This window comes from Myotis myotis, unplaced genomic scaffold (assembly GCF_014108235.1).
Source record: "Myotis myotis isolate mMyoMyo1 unplaced genomic scaffold, mMyoMyo1.p scaffold_m19_p_13, whole genome shotgun sequence".
NCBI lineage: Eukaryota > Metazoa > Chordata > Mammalia > Chiroptera > Vespertilionidae > Myotis > Myotis myotis.
In genome coordinates this window covers 26,193,317-26,216,965 of record NW_023416317.1, presented here as the reverse complement: position 1 = coordinate 26,216,965, position 23,649 = coordinate 26,193,317, and the positions used below count along the sequence as shown (strand labels likewise).

The 23,649-nt window shown below is 47.8% G+C and overlaps 1 protein-coding gene across 2 annotated transcripts in view; it reads left to right on the top strand.

The window, feature by feature from the left end:
- The first annotated feature begins 224 nt into the window (after positions 1-224).
- Positions 225-23,649, top strand: part of LOC118668110 — a 35,760-nt gene continuing 12,335 nt past the window's right edge. The window contains exons 1-8 of one of the 2 annotated variants that reach the window (XM_036332364.1): positions 225-4,163; positions 7,677-7,745; positions 8,393-8,621; positions 10,583-10,735; positions 14,124-14,272; positions 16,051-16,191; positions 16,599-16,744; positions 22,972-23,061. In XM_036332364.1, coding sequence (XP_036188257.1) covers positions 8,442-8,621; positions 10,583-10,735; positions 14,124-14,272; positions 16,051-16,191; positions 16,599-16,744; positions 22,972-23,061 — 859 coding nt within the window. In that variant the 5' untranslated portion in view covers positions 225-4,163; positions 7,677-7,745; positions 8,393-8,441. The remainder of the gene's footprint in view (positions 4,164-7,676; positions 7,746-8,392; positions 8,622-10,582; positions 10,736-14,123; positions 14,273-16,050; positions 16,192-16,598; positions 16,745-22,971; positions 23,062-23,649) is intronic. The other variant, XM_036332363.1, reaches the window with a different exon arrangement.

The window sequence follows — 23,649 nt, the reverse complement described above, 5'->3', positions numbered from 1 at the left end:
CCTCAGTTCCTTCCAGTCCCAGGGCCTTCGCTGTTGAATCTTTTCACATCCCAAGAATGTCATCTGAGAACATCTACCCTTTTTCAGTCCCCCTGTCATCTGAGCTTTCCTGACTGGATGGAGTGGTGGGGGAGCACAGACCACCCTTCTGGCCTCACCCGGCTCTGCCTCAATGCACACCTCCACCCCCCCACCCCCGCCCCCTACGCCCGCATTCAGTCCAAGCTGCAGATCTCCGGGTGGAGGGCAGGTTCTGGTGCTAGACACTGGGGTCAAGGTGGACCACAGCTCTGGAAGAGGGAAGGGGGCTGACGGCACATTTATATTCATTTTATGAGCATTTTCTTAACGTGACCTCACACCAGTCCTGACACAAAGGGAGACTCTGCTGCCCACAGAGGCTCAGTGACCTTCCCAAGGAGGAGACTGTAGCCCCAGACCTGCCCCACTTGGCAGGCCAGTGGGTGGGAGCCAGAGTGTGCAGCTTGGAAAGACTTGAAAGCAGGCCAGGGAGTCCCAGACACAGGGTGCAGCCTCCGGATGGGAGGGGCCCAGAGGGGGCATCAAGGACCGGGGATGGGGAAACTGGATGAGGAAATGGGAAGCAGTGGACAAGGTCCCTGGGAGGTGTGACACCAAACAATCCAGGAATGTGTTCAAATGGGGTCTGCGTGGGCCCGGGGAGGTGGGGTGTGTGTGGAAGATAACCACTGAAAGGAGCTTCAGACGTCACAGCCCAGGGCCCAGGACAGAAGCCAGGGAGCCAGGAGGGCAGCCCGTGGGTGAGCCCTGTAAGGGCCTGAGAGCTGCACAGGGCCTCATTTGCAGGGCCCGAGCCCTCAAGCCCTCTCCACCTTTATGTCCTCACGCTCTGCTCAGCTCCTCAGGGTGACCCCTGACAAGTGCACTCATCCCCGGTCCTCCAGGCCCAGGTCTCAGGCTCACTGGACTCACCAATGCGTCACTTGCTCCCAGTGCCTGGTTCTCCGACAGCTTTGCACCCAGCCTGCGGCCACTTCTCAGGCAGCCCACAGACTGGCAGAGTCCTTCTCAGGGAGGAAACAAACCTAGGTACCTTCTGGAAAGTTGTCAGGTACCAGGCAGACTCCTGAGCCCTTGAGCCTTAACCCAGGCCTAGATAACCAGCAAAACGGCCTTTCCTACTCCTCTGACTAATCCCATATTCAGCGCAAACTCCCAGTAGGAGAGGCTCAGGCCTCTGCAGGGAGTCCCCCAGCTGCGAGCTAACATGCCAGGCAGCTTTGGAAAGAAGGAGGAGCATTCGGTTAGTGGTTCTCAAAGTGAGGTCCCAGGACCAGCAAGGGCAACATCACCTGGGAACCCGATGACAAGCAAATGCTCAGGCCCAGCCCAGCCCTCCTGAGTGACAGCTCTGGGGGCGGGGCCCAGCCTGCAGGTCCCTGTGCCTGCAGGGGATTCTGCCAGTCACTCAAGGTGGAGAGCCCTGCCTTAGCCCTCAGTGAGCAGGTCTGCAAAGGTCTCCGGGGGCCTTGGATTCTGGGTGTCTCCCCAACACTGCTGAAGAGCAGAAACCAGCCACCAGGTTCCCGGGCAGAAGGTGATTCCTGGAAGCCCTAAACCTCTCTGACTTCCCCTCGATGTTAACACTAGGGGGAGAAGCCCGAAGCTGAATCAAAGTGGCATTGAGCCATCAGAGATAAAAAAAAATTAAAGTTCCCAAAATATTATTGTTGGGAGTACTTGGGAAGGCTCTAGTGTGGTGCCTTTTCCACAAATATTATGAGTCACAATAACTATGTTTACCTTCTTTTCCCTTCGGCAAATAAGGAAACATCTGTGGGGGTGCTGATATTTATTTATTTTGGGGTGAGCATCATGATAGTGGAAATATTTTGTACGTGATTATAGAACCCTGGGGCGAAAGCACTGCCCCTGAGGAGGAGGGAGGAGTTAACTGGTAAATCATGTGGACATGCCCTTCCAGGTAAGAAGACCCCAATGTGTCAATCCTTGTTTTTAGGTGACATCACTCCAGGCATCTTGCTTCTCAATAAAAGGCAAGGTCAGGCCAGTGGGAAAGGGAAGGCAGTCCTGGCAGAGGGTGCCTGGCCCAGCAACCTCAAATGTACAGCTTTTTCCTGGGCCTCAGTTTCCCCTGGTTTCTCTGCCTCGTGGGGGAGCTGCAGGCTCAGGCCTCGGATCTGATCTGGAGCCAGGCCCTTGGGAGGGATCCTTTCCGGCAGATCCCTTCAGCGGCTGCCGTAAACCTCCTGCCTCAAAATCCTACTGACCTAAGTGACTTCAAGAGAGAGGACAAGGGGCACCCTCTGTCCTGTGATGACAGAGTACAGAGAACAGCCCTGCTCCAAACCGAACTGGCAAGAGTCTGACCGAAGGCAGGGTGCATCCCGACGCTACGTTCTTGAGAATAAGGCTGGACACGACCAGCATTTGGAGAAAATACTGTTTTTTAACACTGGATTGGGAGAAACAGAAGCATGTATCCACACAAAGACGTACACAGAAGGGTTATAGCAGCTTTACTTGTAAAAAGCCAAGAAATGGAAACAACCCAAATGTCCGCTAGCAGGTGAACGGATCATCGATCCTCGTCTGTCCATTGGTCCCAACAGTGAACGCTCACTGCCGAGCAGAGGAGCTGAACTACCCACGTGTCCAACAGCAGGTGGCTCTTGGAGTCACTATTCTGAGTGAAAGAAACTGGGCAAAAAAGACTGCCTGCTGTGTGGTTCGTTTGTGTAAAATTCTAGAAAGTGCAAACTAATCCCTAGTGACAGAAAGGAGATCAGAGGTCATCTGTGTGTGTGTGTGTTGGTCCGGGGGGAGGGGGACATAGGGGCACAAGGAAATGTTGGGGGTTCTGACTATGCTCACTCTCTTGATTGTGGCAATGGTTTCAGGAGAGGTTACACAGGTCAAAACTTACCAGATTATACACGTGAAGATGTTTATTATTATGACATCGGTAATACATCGGGGAAGTTTTTAAAAATATGGGCTGAGGAAATATGGGTTGGCAATTCTCACTGCTTCTTGGAAAAACGAGTCACATTTCTGCTAGAGCCCCTACTTTTCCTGGGGAACTGTTTTGTGTGAAGAATTGTTGACACCCAGAAAGAGATAACGGATATTCCAGAGCAAACAATGCATGAGATTGTGAGTTTAGGAACAAGGAATGAAGAACTACAGCTCTTTCATAGTGACAGTGATATTACAAATAGTCAACAAGTTGAGCATTTCTTATCCACCAGGCTCATCATTTCACAAACATTCTCTTACTTAATGAGCACACAGCCTTATTCGTAGACATTACTGGACCCATTTTATAGAACAGGAAACTAAGTCGGGGAAATGAAAAGTAACTTCCCAAGGAGGGGCAGGCAGATCCAGGATTGGACATGGTCTGTAGCACTGAACTCTCAGATTTTAAACTGTGGCCATCTCTGGCTGGTATGACTACAACTGACTTTGGTTTACATTTTTAAAATTTTCACATAGCCTAAGCTTTCTACAATGAACATGTACTATTATTAACCGGGAGTACTTTTATTACGTTAAAATTATTATAACCACTCTAATTTTTTTATTACAGTTGACATTCAAGATTATTTCATCATAGTTTCAGGTGTTCAGCTTGGTGGTTAGACAATCCTATAAAGTGATCCCCGATATTTAAAGTACCCACCTCACACCATCCTTAGTTATTACAATATTACAGACTCTATCCCGTCTGCTGTACTTCATATCCACCGAGCATTTATGAACCACCAACTTGTATTCCTTAATCCCTTCACCTTTTGCACCCAGTCCTCCAACCCCCATCCTCTCTGGCAACCCTGTTTGTTTTAGGTCGCGATGAATCTGTTTCAGTTCTGTTTGTTCGTTTCTTTTAGTCTGTAGATTCCGCGGACAAGTGAAATCACATGGTCATTGCCTTTGTCTGACCTGCAGCGAGCTCACCAGGAGTTCTCAAAGCCAGAGCCCCACGAACCCTGGACCGATATTTCCTGCGGCTGCCCTTCCTTCTCCTCCTCTAGCCCCGCCCGGGCCGCTGCCCCCTGCAGCCTGCCGCCTCCCCCGCCCCCTCCCGGGGCTGCCGTCTCCAGGCGCTGGACCCGCGCGGGAAGGCGGACGGGCCAGGATGCAGACAGTGCCCCTGGGTAAGTGCCGAGCGCAGGCCGGGGCGGGCGCCTGCCCCTGAACTGTGCGGCCCCTGGTCAGCTGCTCGGGACAGGGTGGACCTGAGCTCCAGGGAGAGGGTAACACCCACACCTCCCATTCCCACCCCAGGTGCCCAACCACGTTCCGCCCGAACTTGCCCGGGGCAAAGCGCCCGCGCCCCACAGCTAGGAGTGTCCTGGCCTCGGGTAGGGAGTCAGGATTCTCTACGAAATGTATTGAAATTGGAGGTGCGTCAAGAGCCCTAGAGAAGGGAGCGGCAAGCAGCCCCTTCTTGCCCTTCCCCTCGACTCCGAGGTGAACCAGCAGCTGTGGGAGGTGGACAAGCAGGGCACCTAGGCGGGCTTTCCTCCCTCTCCCTCCCCCCCTCCTTCTTTTCCCCTCCCCCTCTCCTTATCCTATCCCCTCCCCCACACACACACCGTTCCACCTCCAGGAGGGAGAGTCAGATGAGAGAAGAAATCCTAGCATAGGTTGGGGCCTCTATTCCTTAAACCTCCGTAAGTATTCATTAATGAATCAGCCAGTCAGTGCTGGCCTTGAGCACCTAGGTAGTTGCGAACCTGGGCCACACGTTAAGGAATAGGGAAATGACATCAAGAAATGCTCCTGAGAAAATATTAAGTGAAAAACTCAATATTTAAGAGGATCTTAATAGACTTTTTATAGAAGGTATGTGTGTATACTCTGTGCTTCTGTAAATGCCCAGAAAAGGCTGGAGAGAAATATTTTATATGGTGGACAGTAATATTGTGGACAGTTCCTGTCTTAGTCTGTTTCAGCCCCCATAACAAAATACCATAGCCTGGGTGGCCTAACCAACAGAAATCTATTTCTCACAGTTATGGAGACTAGAAATCCAAGATCAAGATGCCAGTAAGATGGGTTTCATTTTGGAGCCTTTTCTCTTGGTGGTCATCTCAACAGCTTGGGGGCAGGAAGAGGAAGAGGGGGGAGGAGGGGAGGGAGAGGGTAAGAGAGAAGGAGGTGAAGGATGGAGAAGAGAGAAGAAATAGGCTCTCTGATGTCTCTTTATAAGGGCACTAATCCTAAAATGAGGGCCCCACCCTCATGACCTCACCCAATTCTAATGGACTCCCACAGGTCCCATCTCCAAACACCACCAAAATGGGGGTTAGGGCTCCAACAGATTAATTTGGGTGGATGCAAACATTCAGTCCATAACTACCTTACAGGTTGTACCTCAGAATGATTAAGAACTTGGGTTCTGGAGCCAGACTGGCTACACCACTTACCAATGTCTGTCCTTAGGCAAATCCCTTAACCTTGCTATGCCTCAGGTTTCCCACCCATGCATTTCCTATTTCCTACGTGCCTGGCTCTGTTCTGAGCATCTGTCATTCTAACTCATTATTCTTCTTAATGATTCTTGACCATCGTCATCCCCATGTTACTGATGAAAAAGTTTTACATATGTTATTTAATCCTCAAAAATGCCAAAGAGGTAATATTCCCACCCTTTTTACAGATGAAGAAAATTATTCGAGGAAGTGAATTTGATTACCCATAATCACCCTACCAATAATTGACAGACACAGGGTTTAAACAGGTTCCTTTTGACCCAAAGCCTGTCCACCAGCTCCCCACCTGTTTGGTCTCCCAGGATGCCTTGCCAATGTTTGCCAATTGCCTGATGATAGCATCACCTAGGGTGCTTACTAAAAGCAATCCGGGAGTCAGCAGGCCCAGTTCTGTTCTCAGCCAGAGTAAGTCCCTCCTTTGCCTTCTGGGGGCTCATTTTTGTTATGTGACAAACAAAAAGCTAGACAAGTGCCCCTGAGACGGCAGATAGGTTTTAGGTAGCCGCCAAGTTTGGTTGCTCTGCAGCAGCTTCCTGGAGCACAGCAGTGAGCAGGTTCTGAGGCCACAGCTGGGTGATGGCCGTGGGGAGGGGGCGTAGGGTGAGTAACCATCCTGGTTGCCCAGTACTTTCCTAGTGTTAGCACTCAAAATCCTGGGACAGTGGTTATCCTAACGATGGCTTCCCGGGGTTAGACAATCTGTAAAGTCCCAACCAGAGCTATACTTATGTGATTTTTCCCTTGCCCCAGGTCCCTAGGTGTCTGTATTCTGCTGGGTTCATTCTCTCTTAAAATGTTTTTCACTATGATGGGGTAATTTGTTATGCAGCAATAGGATACTAATACAAGTGTGATCCAAGTTGCAACTGTGAACTACCCCCATGTAGCTCACATGGCATCTAACAGATGTTGCTATTTTCCCTTGAAAATTTCCAATGTCCCTGGTGATGGAAGGAGACTTGACTTGGGGTAGAACACGCTATACAATATACAGATGATATATTATAGAATTGTGTACCTGAAACCTATATAATTTTATTAACCAATGTCACCACAATAAATTCAGTGAAAAAAAAAGAAAGAAAGAAAGAAAGAAAGAAAAAGAAAGAAAGAAAGAAAGAAAGAAAGAAAGAAAGAAAGAAAGAAAGAAAGAAAAAGAACATATCAAATATCCCTGTAAGTTTGCAACACCTCCCAGCACCTTAGTACACAGTCTGGGAGCTGTGGCTCTAAGACACGAAGCATTTCTAGAGATAAAGAGGAATGTTAAAGAATGAGAAAAGGGTAGATCCCCCCAAGAAGATTTACCAGTTCTAAATTTGTAGGCACCTGCCCCGCTGGTGTGGCTCAGTGGTTAAGTGTTGACCTATGAACCAGGAGGTCATGGTTTGATTCCTGGCGGCGGCACATGTCCGGGTTTCAGGCTTGATTTCCAGTAGGGAGCGTGCAGGAGGCGATCGATCAATGATTCTCTCTCATCATTGATGTTTCTATCCCCCTCTCCCTCTCCCTTCCTCTCTGAAATCAATAAAAATATATTTTAAATTTGTGGGCATCTAATAACAGCTTTAAAATATGTAAAACAAAAATTTATAGAATTAATAGCAGAAATAGACATTCACATTTATATACCTCTCTCAATAAGTGATAGAATAAGTGTGCATAAAATTCTCTAAAGATAAATGTGATAGGAGACCATTGTAGAGATTTAAGCAGAAGAATCACATGATCTGATTTACATTTGAAAAACATAATTCTGGCAGCTGGAGAACAGACCTGAGGTTCAGGTGGAAAAGTGATGGTAGAGGTAGCAAGAAGTGGTATTCTTTTTGATGTCTGCTTTTCCGAACAGCCCCTGTCTCCTTCCAGTTTCTTTTGGGATGGTTGGGACAATCTGTAGCTGGAAATTTCCCATTTGGTGAAACGCTAATAATTCCCGTAAACCTTTGTCCCTGTGAACCCAGTTCATAGACTCAACCATTACTTTAAGTTACCACATGGAGGGTAATTTAAAGGACAGAATCAGGACTGATAGGGTAACTTCCTGGGCCAGCAGAATAATAATAACACCAGTGATAACAATGAAGTTTACTGAGCACTTCCACTATGTGCCAGATGTTGTGCTTTATAATCTCACTTAATCCTCATGACAACCAAAAATCTGTCTTACAGATGGTGAAATAGAGGCTTGAAGAGGCTTCATAAAGTATCTGAGGCCACCCAGTGAGTCAAGTGGTGAAGGTAAGAATAAATTCCAGGTCTGCTTCCCTCCAAAGCCTATGTCCTTAACCACTTTGATACTGCCTGGCAAGCGTTATGTCCATAAAGAGAATTGTGCCAATTTTAAATAAATATATCCTTGGTAACATTTAGTACCCACTGTTCATATTAATTGTGTTCCTTTATAAGTGGGTTCCATGAGTACTGCCCTCGTTTTAAAAGGAAGAACATGGATCCATGAATATAGAAATTGGAAATGGGAAAATTCCACTTGACTGTCTCTGTCTTGATTCCCTACTCCCATTGTAAGACAAATGAAGCACCTGAAAATTTTCAGAGAAGGGTGTGCAGCAATATTTGCCAGTTTTGGGGGGTGGGGGAAGTCTAAGCTGCTCCTTAAAACTTAGATATCTGGCCAGAACTGGTTTGGCTCAATGGATAGAGCGTCGACCTGCGGACTCAAGGGTCCCAGGTTCAATTCTGGTCAAGGGCATGTACCTTGGTTGCAGGCACATCCCCATTCGGGGGCGTGCAGGAGGCGGCTGATCAATGTTTCTCTCTCATCGATGTTTCTAACTCTCTATCCCTCTCCCTTCCTCTCTGTAGAAAATCAATAAAATAAAATAAAAAATTAAAAAAAAATTAGATATCTGTGTGTTGGGTTGCAGGGCAAGTTACTGTTTTCAGAATCCACGTGGAATCTAACACCATAAAACAATGCCAAGAGGAAAGACAGGAAAACACAACAGGGAAGGAGCACCCCTGCCTGTCGCTCCAATTCTTCAAAAGTTCCTGAAAACCTACGAGAAGCATTGTGCACAGACACAGACGTCCGTGTGCCCCGCCATCAGAAAGGACTTGAAAACCAGCATCAACAGCGAACAGGTTCTCAGGAAGGTGAGCGGATGGTCTCCTCTCCTCATTCTTCTCTGACATGAACTGACTGACTAGGGTTTACTCCCAGGGAACGTGGGTCCTCAGTCCCCTGAGCCCCGAACTGGTGGTGTCGCCCCCTCTGTGCTCCTGCCTGAAGACCAAAGCCTGGCTCTGGTACCAAGGGCCTGCTCAGCACTTCTCCTACCAGTCCTCCCTGCAGGCCGGCCTTTTCTCACACACTTCACCTCTGGATTGGCCAACCTGCCCCTCCCCCCGCTCTACATCTGAAAAGCCCAGCCCTAGAGCATCACTTCTGTCCTCACTGCAGGACCTCCCTCCCCAGCGCTCCAGCCCCCCACCCGGTCCCTCCAGGTGCCTCCTTCCCTTGACAGCCGGCGTGTCCACTTCATCAGGCCAGACCTGCATCACCCAGGCCTCTCATCTCACTTGGAGTGAGGTCAGCCAACACATCATTCTGATTCCAGAAGCACTGGATTCAAAAAATTCTAATGTCATATTTTTTCTGAGATTACACCTAGGGATTGGGTGTGAGGGGAATGAGACACTGAAACTAAATGGTCAACTTTTAGGAAGGGGCCTGACAGGCTAGAAGAGGGAGTCTGGCACCCAAAGACAGACCAGCCAACTTTACAACATTTCTATCCCAGCGCAGAATGACAGTCCATGTTTCAATAATCAAATACCTACTGATTTCCACATGGCACTCCACACAAAAAGAGCCTCCTACAGTTCCTCTCTAACCGTCTCTCCCTTTTACCTAAACTTCCACTTCCCAGGCAGCTGCCCCTGGCCTCTCCCTTCACCTCCCCTCTCTGCCTCCTCTACTCTCCTCTTCCCCCTCTACCCTCCCAGGTCTTTCTACTCCCTGCTCACCCCAGGGAGGAGCTTCCCAGAGTCATCCTTTTGGTGGTAAAATAAAAACTGATTTTTTTTTCTACTGTAGTTTTTATAATCAGCCTCCACCACTAAATCATAGGGGTTAACTATAAATTTTGTTCAGATTTATAGTTCCTTCAGCAATGTTTTCCAAACATTTTAAATTACAATCACCACCCTGCTGCTCATTGGCCCACACACTGAAGGGTTGTGGGTTCAATTCCAGGCCTGGGTCAGGACACGTGCAAAAACCAATCAATGTGTCCCTCTTCCATCAATCTCTCTGTCCCTCCCTCCATCTCTCCCACTCTTTCTACAAGTCAATGGAAAAGATATCCTTGGGAAAGGATGAACAAAAATAAATAAATAAAATAAATTACAATCACCATCAGAAATACAATTAACATTCTGACCCAGTATATAAGGACTGGTAGATTGCTTTGGTTGGGTTCCATTTTTATTTTGAATATCACTGAAATAAAAGTCTCATAAGACAGTTATTTCTTACTGTTTATAATACATTCAGATGATTTCTTCTTTCCTACTTCATTAAAGAAAAAAAAATGAAATTGATTTCCTGACCTAAAAATGGGTAGTAACCTGCTGGAAAAATCTCTGCCCTATAGGTCTTTCCATGGAAGTCTGGGTATGGCAGTAACTTCATATGTTTGTGTTGAGTACACACCACGCGCACCAGTGCACCCCTGTCCCAAAATTAATAACTATTTAAATGTTCTTCTAATGTTATCTAATGACAATGTTCTTCCTCCACATATTCAGATGCATAGATGTCTCTTTATTGTTTTTGTTTTTTTGTTAATCCTCACTCGAGGATATTTTTCCAATAATTTTTAGAGAGAGTGGAAGGGAGGGAGAAATACACAGAGAGAGAGACACATCGATTGGTTGCCTTCCGCACCCATCCGGACCAGGGCCTGGGACCAAGCCTGCAACTGAAGTACATGCCCTTGCCTGGAAATGAACCAGACCTCAGTCCTAGGGCCCACACTCTATCCACTGAGCCAAACCGGCTAGGGCTGGATGTCTCTTTATGATATCCACCTGTGGTTTTTCTCTTACACCAGTTTGTACTTGTAAGACCCGATGACTCCCAGCCAAGCACCCTTCCGATTTCCTTGGAACCTTTGCTCATGACAATTCGAGATGAGTGTTACACGCTGGGGCAGCAGATCTGCATCTGGGGACTTGAACTGAGCAACCCGGAGATTGCCAGACTCGTGAGTCCTGCACTTTCAAAACGTTTATTCGATTAGTCTTAAAATTGACGGGAAGCATATTACATCATGTGTTCCAGCTATAATTCATTTGGTTGGTGACTGATACGCTCCAAGGTTTTCTTTAAAAAAGAAACAAGAGACAATGTATTTTTAATTAAACATTTCAAACAGACAAAAGCACAGAAAATAATAGAACTGACATCCTTGTATATTTCATGAAATATGCTTTATTAAGGCATAAACATTGTGAATTTTACAAGTACAATAGCTAAGCTTCATCTCACTTCTTCCCCATCTACGGCCCAGAGGCACCATCCCCTGCTTTAATGATGCTCGCGAAGGGAAAGCTGGCTTTATGCCCGCGTCCTCCTCGAGGCTCCCACCAGTCTCATCCACGGACCTTCGTCTATTCCTCACTAACCTGCCAGTCAATCAGCACATTTTTTTAAAAAAGTATTTTTTAACACTCTTAGAAGAAAAGCTTTATGATGTTGGATTTGGCAGTGATTTCTTAGATATGACACTAAAAGCACAGGCAACAAAAGAAAAACGAGAGGCATTGACTTCATCCAGATTCAACAGTTCTGTGCAGCCAAAGGCACAGACAACAGAGTGAAAAGGCAACCCACAGAATGGCAGAAAGTGATCGGAAATCACACGTCTGACAAAGGGTTAATAGCCAGGTATACAAAGAACTCCTCCACCTCACCAGCAACAGAACAAGCAACCTGGTTTAAAAATGGGCGAAAGACCTGAGTGGACATTCTCCAAGACAGATACACAAAAGACCCATAAACACAAGAAGCTCAACATCCCCACTAATCACTAGAGAAATGCACATCGAAACCACAATGAGATACCACCTCATGTAAACGAGGGTGGTGACTATAAAAAACGAGCGGAAAATGACATGTTGACGAGGATGTGGAGAGATTGGAACCCTTGTGCACTGTTGGGCGGAATGTAAGAGGATGCAGCCACTGTGGAAAACAGTACGGAGGTTCCTCAAAAAATTAAAATAGAATTATCATATAACCCAGCAATTCCATTTCTGGGTATATGGTCAAAAGAATTGAAAACAGGGTCTCAAAGAGACATTTGTACTCTCGTGTTCATAGCAACATTCACATTGCCAAAGGTGGAAACAATCCAAATGGACAGGCAAATGGAAAAAAAAATGTGGTATATACATACAATAGTATATTATTCAGCTTAAAAATTCTGACACATGCTACAGCATGGACCTTGAAGAACTTAGTGTAAGTTAAATAAGTCAGTCACAAATACTAAATCACTCCACTTGTATGAAGTCCCCAGAGTGGTCAAATTCAGAGACAGAAAGAGCAGCAGTTAGTTGCCAGGGGCTGAGGGGAGGGGAGAATGAGCGTTATTTACTGGGCGCACGGAGTTTCCGTTTTGCAAGACAAAAAAGTTCTGGAGACGGATGGTGCTGACGGTTGCATGACACTGTGAATGTACTTAACGCCACTGAACTGCACACTTGAAAATGGTGAAGATGGTATATTTTATGTGTATATGACCACAATTTACAACGATTTGAAATATATAACCAGAATTTTTAGTTGTTTTCATCCAGAGGGTCAGTCAGGGTACCCAGTCCATTTAAGTCAGAAACACAGCGCTGTCCCTGCATGTTAAGTGACCCTTCACAGTTCCTGAAAGCGTGGCCCTCGTGGCAAGATGGCGGCTGCTGAGAAAGTCCTCCTAGATGGCTGTGGTCTTGCCCACAGCAGGGCGTGAGCCCCGGAGGGACTCGGCAAACCGCTGGTTCAGGCCTCTGGGACCCGGCAGAGCCTGTTTTGCACAGACCAGCATGACCAGAGGCGGTGAGGGCTCCTCTGTCAGCAGCAGCTTGAGAAATCCAATCCGCCACCAGCCCAGGCCTCCCCTCATTAAAGAGGCGCTGTGGTCGAGGTTGCCAGTGCTTTTTTGTTCTCAGCCGAGGTGTAATTTGGAATCCTATCTCTGACCAACGTGTCATTACCTCAAAAAAACCCTAAATCCTCCAGACCTCCCCAAGGCCTCTCTCAGGCTTAAATTCAGAACGGAGGGAATCCTCAGGTGGTGGTGCTTCTCATTGCTAAGAGGGGGCCTTCAGGATTTGTAGCTTTAGCGGCCCTTCCCTGTCAGGAAGGAAGGGACTGCACTGTGACTGGGATCATTTGTTACCAGAAGAAATGACCTTGCCATTGACCCCTCCATTCAGGGACCCAGGGAGCAGGCAATGGCTCCGAACACTCACGTGTCGCCCCCAGTCCAGCTGTGTCAATGTGAGCAGCACCTCGTTCCTGCATTTGCACAGTCTAGTTCTGAGGAGACCCCCAATCCTAGTAATATCTATAAGTATGAAAATGAATCATTGGTGAGAGCCTTTAACTATTATAACTTTAAGATCGGCACAGCAGCACTTCTCTACTTTGAAGAACACAACCATAGGAGGATAAACATGTGTTGGTCAGACTGTGAGCATCTGTGTTGGTTTGCTAGGGCTGCCATAACAGAGTGCCACAGATTGCATGGCTCAGACGATAGAAATGTATTTTCCCCCAGTTCTAGAGGCTGGAAGTCTGAGCCCAAGGTGTCAGCAGGGTCGGTTTCTTCTGAGGCCTCTCTCCTTGGCTTGTAAATGGTCATCTTCTCCCTGTGTCTTCCCATCGTCTTCCCTCTGCACAAATCTGAGCCCGAATTTCCTTTTCCCATAAGGACACCAGTCCGATTCCATTAGGGTCATCCTAATGACCTCATTTTACCTTAATTACCTCTTTAAAGGAACCATCTCAGCAAATATAGTTACATGCTGAGGTGCTGGGGATTAGGACTTCAACATATGAAAGTGGGGAAGGGCACCATTCAGCCCATAATGACATCTAAAAAGATATGCTGCAATATATCTTATCTCATCATAAAGCTTGGTGTTTCCCATATAATTTTTTTTTAATAATACATTTGTGTGGTTTTTTAAAATATATTTTTATTGATTTCAGAGAATAAGGAAGAGGGAGAGATAGAAACATCCATGATGAGAGAGAATCATGGATTGGCTGCCTCCTGCATGTCCCCCACTGGGGATTGAGCCCACAACCCAGGCATGAGCCCTTGACCGGAATCAAACCTGGGACCTTTCAGTTCACAGGCCAACGCTCTATCCACTGAGCCAAACTGGCTAGGGCTCCCAAATAATTCTTTGATGAGTCTTCATTTGTAAGGGAAATTATTCTGTTTGCATACCACTTTCTCTTTGGGTAAGTAGAAAGTTATTTTAGAAGCAAGAATGTTGAGGTATTTTAGACAATTGACTTTTAAGTAACAAGAACACAGAGAGCATATTAACTTTATTACATAAGGACTCTTTACTTTGCATTCTCAGGCTTCGCTTCTGGAATTGAAGGGGCATGCCACCTGCCCACTGACCACCCTAGAACTCATTGATTGTAAGATGGATCTGTGGTCTCTGGGAAGACTTGGGCAGGCTCTGCAGTTCAGCAGTTTGCATTCTCTTGTCCTCGATTACTGCAGGTACGGCTCTGACTGCTGTCAGCTGGAGGAGGCAAGACAGGGGAAGGGCAATGTCCCCTTTCCATGCATCTCATCATGTCATCACTGAAAGGGGACACTGTAAAACCTCCCTAGAGTTAATGTTCCTGAGTGAATGTTAGGGTTCTCAAAAAAGCGTCTATTCACTCATTTATTCTTTCTTTTTTTAAATATATTTTATTGATTTTTTACAGAGAGGAAGGGAGAGGGATAGAGAGTTAGAAACATCGATGAGAGAGAAGCATCAATCAGCTGCCTCCTGCACACCTCCTACTGGGGATGTGCCCACAACCAAGGTACATGCCCTTGACCGGAATCCAACATGGGACCTTTCAGTCGTCAGGCCGACGCTCTATCCACTGAGCCAAACTGGTCAGGGCATTCATTTATTCTTTCAACAAATATTTGTCCAAGGCCTGTCTGTGCAAGACCCTGTGCTCATTGCTAAGGAAGATGCAAATGTACACAAGGTGAGGCTGCTGTCCGAGGGAGCCCTCAGGCTAGCAGCGGAGAGGAGACATGCTCTTCTTGATTATGCAGAATGTAAGGCGGACTCTGAATGTCACCAAAGATGTCCACATGCAGCGGTTCTCAACCTGTGGGTCGCTGGTTGAGAACCCCTTTGGCGGTCAAACGACCCTTTCACAGGGGTTGCCTAAGACCATCCTGCATATCAGATATTTATATTACGATTCATAACACTAGTAACATTACAGTTATGAAGTAGCAACGAAAATAATTTTATGGTTGGGTCACAACATGAGGAACTGTATTTAAAGGGCCAGAAGGTTGAGAACCACTGAAAGTTGAGCGGTAGTGTGGCTAAGGGAAACCACATCCTCTAGGGACGGTGCAGTGGGAGGGGAGGAGCCACCCAGGGCCATGGAAGGAGGACTGGGAGGTTGGACTTCCCTGTACCTACTCTGGAAAAACTTTAAAAGGCCACTCCTGCCTGGCCCGTGTGGCTGAGTGGTTGAGGATCGACCCATGAACCAGGAGTTTGCTGTTCGATTCTGGGTCAGGGCACATGCCTGGGTTGCAGGCTCAATCCCCAGGAGGGGGTGTGCAGGAGGCAGCCGATCAATGATTCATTCTCTCTTATCAATGTTTTTCTCCCTCTCTCCCTCTCCCTTGCTCTCTCTGAAATCAATAAAAACTTTTTTTAAAGGCCCCCTCCTTACAAAGCCCTGGTACCACTGAGCCTCCACAGACTCCTTCGGCCCTGCCAGCGGGGCCTTCTCTCCTGACTGCAGGGTTCAGAGCTCGCTCTCCGTTCGCTCCCTTGAATGGCTACTCAAACCATCCACTGCTCTTTGCTCAGAAGGCAGACTCCAGGCCCCCTTCCTCCACACGCAGGCAGCCCCCTCTGTCAACCATGCCCACCCCAGCGCCAGCCCTGGCCCAGGAAGCCCAAATCAAAGATCAGCAAAAGTGGCTGTAGCCCTAGCTGGGTTTCTCAGTGGTTAGAGCCTCAGCCTGCTGACTGAAGGGTCCTGGGTTTGATTCCAGGCAAGGGCACATGCCTGGATATGGGCTCGGTCCCCAGTGGTGGGCGTGCAGGAGGCAGGTGACCAACGATTCTCTCTCATCATTGATGTTTCTCTCTCTCTCCCTCTCCATTCCTCTCTGAAATCAATAAAAATATTTTATTTAAAAAAAATAAGTGGCTCTCGCTGCCCTAGGGGTGCTTGAAAATGACTAACCCAGTGGGTGACATAGGTCTTAAAGGTCACTAATTGGTTCCTGTCATTTCCTTTTAGATTTGAAAGTGAAGAAATGGAGAGCATTTTCTCAGGCCTGGAGAACAACCACAGGCTTCAAGGCCTCAGCCTGCGCTACTGTGGCCTGGGGCCCCGGAGCGGGCCACTCCTGGGCTCCGTCATCCGCCAGAGTGCCATCTGGTGAGAGGCGTCCCCCGTCGCCCAGCCTGCCTCCGGCACTGTTCTGTCTGGAATTATATAACCAGCTTATTGACAGAGCCCACTCGTTCCCCTCACTTTTCAATATGTTTCTCATCATCTTTTTCTCTCCTCTAGTTATTTTGTGTGTTCTTCTTCTTAATGATAAGAACAAGACCCTCTACTTACATTTGAGATTCAGGGATGTCATGTTCAATGCATGTCTCTGGCCAGTAACATGGCCACCAGGTCTATTTTTCATGCCCTGGCCTATTATTTATTATGGTTATTTATTATTTTATAACGAGGTCTAAGTATTAGCATTTATTTTAGGAGGTGAAGACCTCAAGTCCTGATCTGAGAGAGTGGAAATAACACCTAACGAGCCGTGTATTTGGCCCCTTCCCCAGCGAGCTGCACCTGGATGGCAATTACTTGCAGTGTTCTGGAGCGCTGGCCCTCCTCAGGCCCATAGCGGAGTATGCAGAGATGAGGGGCAGAGGCCCGCCAGCCACAGCCTCGCCCCACTCCACCAGTCCCCCTCCCGCACTCCCAGGTAAGCGCCGGAGAACTAGAAGGAAACTGCTTTGCCACTAAGTGGCCTTCCCAGTGGTCACTCGCGAGTCTGCTTCCTGAGTATGCGTGAGACCAGAACAAGAGACCCCCAAAGACACGCCTGTCCGAATCTTCAGAATCTGTGACTCTGTGACCTTCATGGCAAAAGGGACTTTGCAGATGTGATCAAATTAAGGATCTTGCTTTAGGGGATTATCCTGGGTTAGCTGAGTGGGTCCAGTGTAATTGCCAGGGCCTTTATAAGAGGGAGGCAGGAGGGTCAGAGTCAGAGAGCCAGAACGGTGACAGTAGGAGGAGAGATGGCAGTGACGTGAGGAAGGGGCCATGAGCCAGGAACGCAGGTGCTGGAAAGGGCAAGGAAGCAGATTCTTCCCAGAGCCTCCAGAAGGAGCACAGCTCTGCTGACACCTTCACTTTGGCCTCTAAGACCCTTTCAGACTTCTGACCTCCAACACTGGAAAATAATAAAGTTGTGTTGTTTGAAGCCACTACGTTTGTGGTCATTGGTTCCAGCAGCAATAGGAAACTAGTGCAGCATGCAAATCAGAAATCTTTCCGTTAAAAGTGAAAGAAACAAATACAACTAGGGTTTTAGTGGCTCACATAACTGGGGCGTCGGCAGGTGGTGAGGTCTTCAGAGATGGCTGAGGTCAGGGGCGCAGACCACGTCATCAGGAGAACCCGATTTTCCTGCTCATGACTCTACTAGCACTTCCCTTCGGAGGGTTGGCCTCCTCTCCCAGCGCACTAGGCTTACTGTGGTGATCATGTCACAATATGTACATGTATTAAATCATTATGTTGTACACCTGAACCTAATATAATGTTATATCTCAATTGTATCTCAATTTCATTTATTTATTTATTTATTTTTAATCCTCACCTGAGGATATTTTTCCATTGATTTTTAGGGAGAGTGGAAGAGAGAGGGAAAGACAGAGAGAAACATCGCTGTGAGAGAAACACATCGATTGGTTGCCTCCTGCAAACACCCCAACCAGGACCCGGGCTGGGGAGGAGCCTGCAATTGAGGTATGTGCCCTTGGACGGACTCAAACCCAGGACCCTTTGATCCACAGTCCAATGCTCTATCCATTGAACCAAACTGGCTAGGGCTATATCTCAATTTTAAAAAGAAATTATTCGCTGACTTGCCCTATTTAAAAAAAGAGCACAAGTCAGGGCTACTTTGTGGAACTGAGCTCAAACAACTTGTAATGAACACAGATTCACAAATTCAATGGCTATCCCCCATTTAGGTATTTTCATGGTATCAAAATTATACAGGTTTTTAGTTCAATTTGATAATTCAGTCACCCCAACAAATATACAAAAGGAAGCTGGAAAACAATGTCTGCTATCAAATATTACTTTCCCTCTGCTATTTTCTACCAAGATTCTTATAAAAAGCCCTGGTCCTATTTATGAAGTCCTATATTATAACTTTGGTATCTAAATAACTAAGTGAATCTGTGATTTTCTTTTAAAGAAATCATTGGAAATGTGAAAGTACCATTTTAAGGGATTGTTGTGTGGCAGGCAGGGACAGGTGTGAGAGGTGTGGGACTGGAAAAGTGAAGACAAGGAGCCCAGGCCGGGTGGCTCAGTTGGTTGAGCATCATCTTGTGCACCAAGTGGTTGTGGGTTCAATTCCTGGTCAGGGCACATACCTAGGATGTGGGTTTGATCCCAGGTGAGGGCATGTGTGGGAGGCAACTGATCAATGTTTCTCTCTCACATTGAGCTTTCTCTCTCTCTCTGTCTCTCTCTCCTCTACATCCCTTCCTTCCTCTCTCTCCAAATATATATATATATATATATATATATATATATATATTAAAAGCATAATATGCTAATTAAACCATATGTCCTTCCGGATGACCTTTTAGACGAAGCCAGGGCTGCGAGGGAAGCCTGGGTCCTGGGTGCCAGCGGGAAGCCAGTGCCGGCAACAGGGGGAAGGAAGGCCTACTCTTGCATGAATTTCATGCACTGGGCCTCTAGTAGATATATATCTACACTAATAAAAGAGAAACATGGTAATTGGCGTACGACCGCTACCCTTTTCATTGGCTAATCAGCGAGATATGCAAATTAACTGTCAGCCAAGATGGCGGCCGGCAGCCAGGCAGCTTGAAACTAACGTGAGGCTTGCTTGCCTCAGTGACTCAGTGACGGAGGAAACCAACGTTCCCCGCCTGCAGTTTCAAACATTGTAACAAATACCACCAGACTTCAGCCAGCAGATTCGCAACATTGTATGCAAAGGCCAGAAACCTACTTTCAGGAGCGGAGGCCTAAGAGCTGGAGCCAAGCCTCAAGCTAAAGCTGGCCCAGAATAAAATTTTTAAAAAAAGGAAAAAAGGAGCGTTTGGGAGTTCAGTCACCCCCAGCCTGAAAACAACCCTCAGCCCCTCACCCAGACTGGCCAGGCACCCCAGTGGGGACCCCTACCCTGAAGGGTGTGTGACCAGCTGCAAACAGCCATCATCCCCTCACTCAGGCTGGCCAGGCACCCCAGTGGGGACCCTCACCCTGATCCAGGACACCCTTCAGGGCAAACCAGCTGGCACCCACCCATGCACCAGGCCTCTACCCTATATAGTAAAAGGGTAATATGCCTCCCAGCACCGGGATCAGCAGAGCCGAGAGGCCTCCCGGCACCAGGATCAGCATGACAGGGGGCAGTGCCCAAACACCCTGATCGGCCCTGCTCTGTGTGTGACAGGGTAGAGCCATAACCTCCCCATCGGCCCTGCCCTGAGTGTGAGAGTGGCGGCGCCCCAACCCCCTGATCGGCCCTGCTCTGTGGGTGATAGAGGGCGGTGCCCCAACCCACTGATCCGCCCTGCTCTGTGTGTGACAGGGGGGAGCTCCTCAACCCCCTGATGGGCCCTGCTCTGTGCGTGACAGAAGGGAGCTCCTCAACCCCCTGATGGGCCCTGCTCTGTGCATGACGGTACGGAGCCCCAACCCCCCTGATGGGCCCTGCTGTGTGTGTGACAGGGGGCAGTGCCCCAACCCCCCGATTGGCCCTGCTCTGTGCGTGACAGGGGGTCACGCCGCAACCTTCCCATTGACCCTGCCTTGAGTGTTACGGGGTGGTGCCCCAACCCCCCAATTGGCCCTGCTCTGAGCCTGACCAGGGGCTGCACCTAGGGATTGGACCTGCCCTCTGCCACCCCGGAGCAGGCCTAAGCCAGCAGGTCGTTATCTCCCGAGGGGTCCCAGACTGCTAGAGGGCACAGGCCGGGCTGAGGGACCCCCCCCTTCCCCCCGAGTGCACAAATTTTTGTGCACCGGGCCTCTAGTGTATATATATATATATATACACAAATGAAAACATATCCGTTAGTAAGGATTTTTTTTAAAAGTGACAGGATGCAGGGAAGAAATGTGAAGTTCTATTCTGGTTGTTCCAACTGGTTTTCTGCTGAAAGGGGCATTAAGGCTTAGTCTTAGGGGTTCTGGATTTGTTTTCCCTGAGAGCCACAAAAGCCAGGGTCAGAGCTGACCACAGAGAGTGCCTGCCCTGTCATTCTTCATGGCAGCCTGGACAGGGTGCACACTGCTCCCGCTGAGCCGTGCCCTGAGGTTAGTGGTCGGCACACAGAACCTCTTGTAAGTTCCTCTCATTACTCAGGATCTTAGCAGTCGCAACAATAAAACCCACCCCAAGTACATGTCTAGGTCCTTTTCTTCCTCTAAGGCTGACTGTAACAGGCTCTAACATTGACATTCACTAGAACCTTAATTTTTGTTTAGTGCATCCAGTGCATTTCAGCTCGTCTGCATTCTTCTGGGTAACTGTGTCAGTCTGCTCGGGCTGCCATAACAAAATACCACAGGCGGGTGGTTAAAGAACACACTTACTTTCTCACAGCTCAGGAGGCTGCCAATCCCAGCTCACAGTGCCAGCTGATTCAGTTCCTATTAAGAGCTCTCTTCCTGGCTTACAGATGGCCGCCCTCTTGCTGTGTCCTCACATGGCCTTTCTATGTACATACACACCCATGCACTCACACAGACACCCACATGCACACATGCGCACGCACACACACGCACGTGCACACACACGCAGCACTCTCTGATATCTCTCCAATAAGGACACTAATTCCATCTGATCAGGGACCCACCTTCACGACCTCATTTAAACCTTAATTACTTCCTAAGACAGGAGTGGGGAACCTCCGACCAGCAGGCCGTACAAGGCCCACAAAAGCATTTGGTCTGGCCCTGCGGAGACATTAGGGGTGAGTTAAGTAAATGTTTGACCAAATAGGGCCGGCTAAGTTTTAAGTTGACAATTAAGAATGGCTTGCCAATGATGTTATAAATACCCAAATGGCCCTTGGCAGAAACAAGGTTCCCACCCCTGTCCTAAGAGGACAGTAGGGGTTCAGAATGAGTCACCCCAAGATGTGTCTGGTATGTGAATTGTTTTGAACCAAAGGCCACCAAGACATTGTAGACTCAAAAGAAATTTCTACCCCATCTTAACTACCTAGGAGAATTTGAATTAGGGGCCAACCTCAAAATGTACCAGGTAGCTTTTCAATATTCCCCTTGGGTGCTATGAGAGCAATAATGTTTTGAGGCCACCACTTTGTAAGGCCCAAATGTTTGGCTTTCTCTCCTCTTCTGTGAGCTACTTACTCCCAGGCCTCCCAGTAACTTCTCCTTCCCACCAGAGTCAGGCACAGTTGATTTCTGTTGTTGACAAAGAGGCATGACTGCCTCACTATCCAAAGACCAGTTTGTTTTCTTAATTACTTGTCATAATGTGTAATATGTAATCTTAGTAATGATGCCCTTCCTTCCTTCCTTCCTCCCTCCCTCCCTCTCTCCCTCCCTCCCTTTCTTCCTCCTTCCCTCCCTCCCTCCCTCCCTCCCTCCCTCCCTCCCTCCCTCCCTCCTTTCTTTCTTTTTTTCCTTCCTTCCCCAACGTGTCTGTGCTCAATCGTGTCCCTCCTTGTGTATGCCAAGTACTGGTGCTTGAGAGACATTAGTGCATGAAGCAGAGAGCCTGCCCCAGAGGAGAGGCTGGGAACGCATTTGCCGTGCGTGTGCTGCATGGGTGTCTGTGTGCAGGGTGGGTGGGAGCCAGGCAGTTCCTGAAAGGCAGAACAAATATATATGCTACAAGTGTGGGAGTCTGGGGAAGGAGGATGGGTATGATTTCAAACAGATGGTTGAGTGTGGTTCACCTAGGAAAGGTAGCATTTGTGTACAGAAGTAGAGGTGAGGGAGTGAGCCTGCGGATAAATGGGGAGAGCATTCCAGACAGAGGGAATGGCCTGCACCAAGGCCCCAAGGAACAGCAAGGAGCAAGCAGGGTGGTAACAGGGACCTGGGGTCAAGGGCCTTGTTAGCTAGGAGGGAGCAGAGTAGTTAGGATTTAGGTTTGAGAGGCACCTCTCCATCTGTGTGGCAAACTGTCTGGGTGGGGCAGGGGCAGGGTGTCCTTTTGGGAGGCTGTTGTCAACCAGGTAAGGGGTGCCTACCCAGGTGAGACGAGGGTAGTAGAGAGAGGTCAGCTTCTACATCGGTACCATTTCCTGGTGGATGGGGTGTAGGGTGCAAGAGACAGAAAAAGAAGGGTGAACCCTGAGTGCTTTGGCTCAGTGGATAGAGCGTTGGCCTGCGGACTTAAGGGTCCCAGGTTCGATTCTGGACAAGGGTATGTATTCCAGGAGAGTCTTTCTAATTACCTTTAGCCTGAGGTGAGCATTCAGGTCATAGGCATCTGTTAAGATATATAACCATAAAATATTTTAAAATCTAAAAAAAAAGAAGGGTGATATGACTCCAGAGAGATAATGCACTAATATTTTTTATAAAATATTTCAAAAAATATGTTCCTCTCTGCTACATTCTTACAAATCCCAGAGATTTGGAGCTATTTTACAGAGGGCAGCTGTGGGATGTGAAGAATCTATGGGAGGCCTTGCAGGAAAATTCTCGGCGCCCTACTTGGTTACTTGTTTCCCTCAAGTCTTTGAGGAAATAAATATGAAAAAGACAGGACTGAACTGAAGTGAATGCAATTTTGAAAATCGGTGGGATAATTCTCTCTTCTGAGAAATATCTCTGCCCAAATTGTTCGTAAAATGAAGGCAAGAGCCAATATCTAAGTGTGTCAAAAACCCATCCATGCATCTTTGAACAGGCTTTCTTTTTTAATCCTTTTTTTTCCCCCCCATACAGCCAGGCAGAGAGGAAGTTCAACTTTGAACCAGATGACCAAGTCATCTGGAACTGTGAAAGCTACTTCAGGGAAGAAGAGGAGAAAAAACGGTATTTTTTTGTTGTTGTTTCAATTATTCCTCTCACTTCCTTCATGAAATCACTTCCTCTTTTCATGGGCTGTGGGCACCTACTGCTACAGTAATTACTCCAAAGGGAAAAATTCAAGAGGTTAGAGGCCTTGAAGAACTGCCGGCTGCCTCTGGTCACTCTTTCAGTCACACTGATGAAAGAAACTGTCCTCAAGGCCATCTGGGCTGGTGTGTGAGGGATGCAGTAAGGGGTGTCCCTGGTTCCTGTCCCAAGGAGCTGACCTTCTGGTCCTTGTAGCTGCCTCAACTAAAGATGGTTATCACGTGCCATCTCTGGGTGGGGCACACGTGTGCTCCTGCCTTTCAGGGGTATATTAGTTTCCTAGGGCTGCCATAACAAAGTACCACAGACCAGGTGGCTTAAACAATAGAGACACACGTCTCACAGCTCTGGAGCTTGGAAGTCAAGATCAAGATGTTGGCAGGGTTGGTTCCTCCCAGAGGGCCTAAGGGAGAATGGGTTCCAGGCCTCTCATAGCTTCTGGAGCTTTGCTGGCAACCTTTGGTATCCTTGGCTTGAAATCACCCCAGTCTTTGCCTTGGCGTT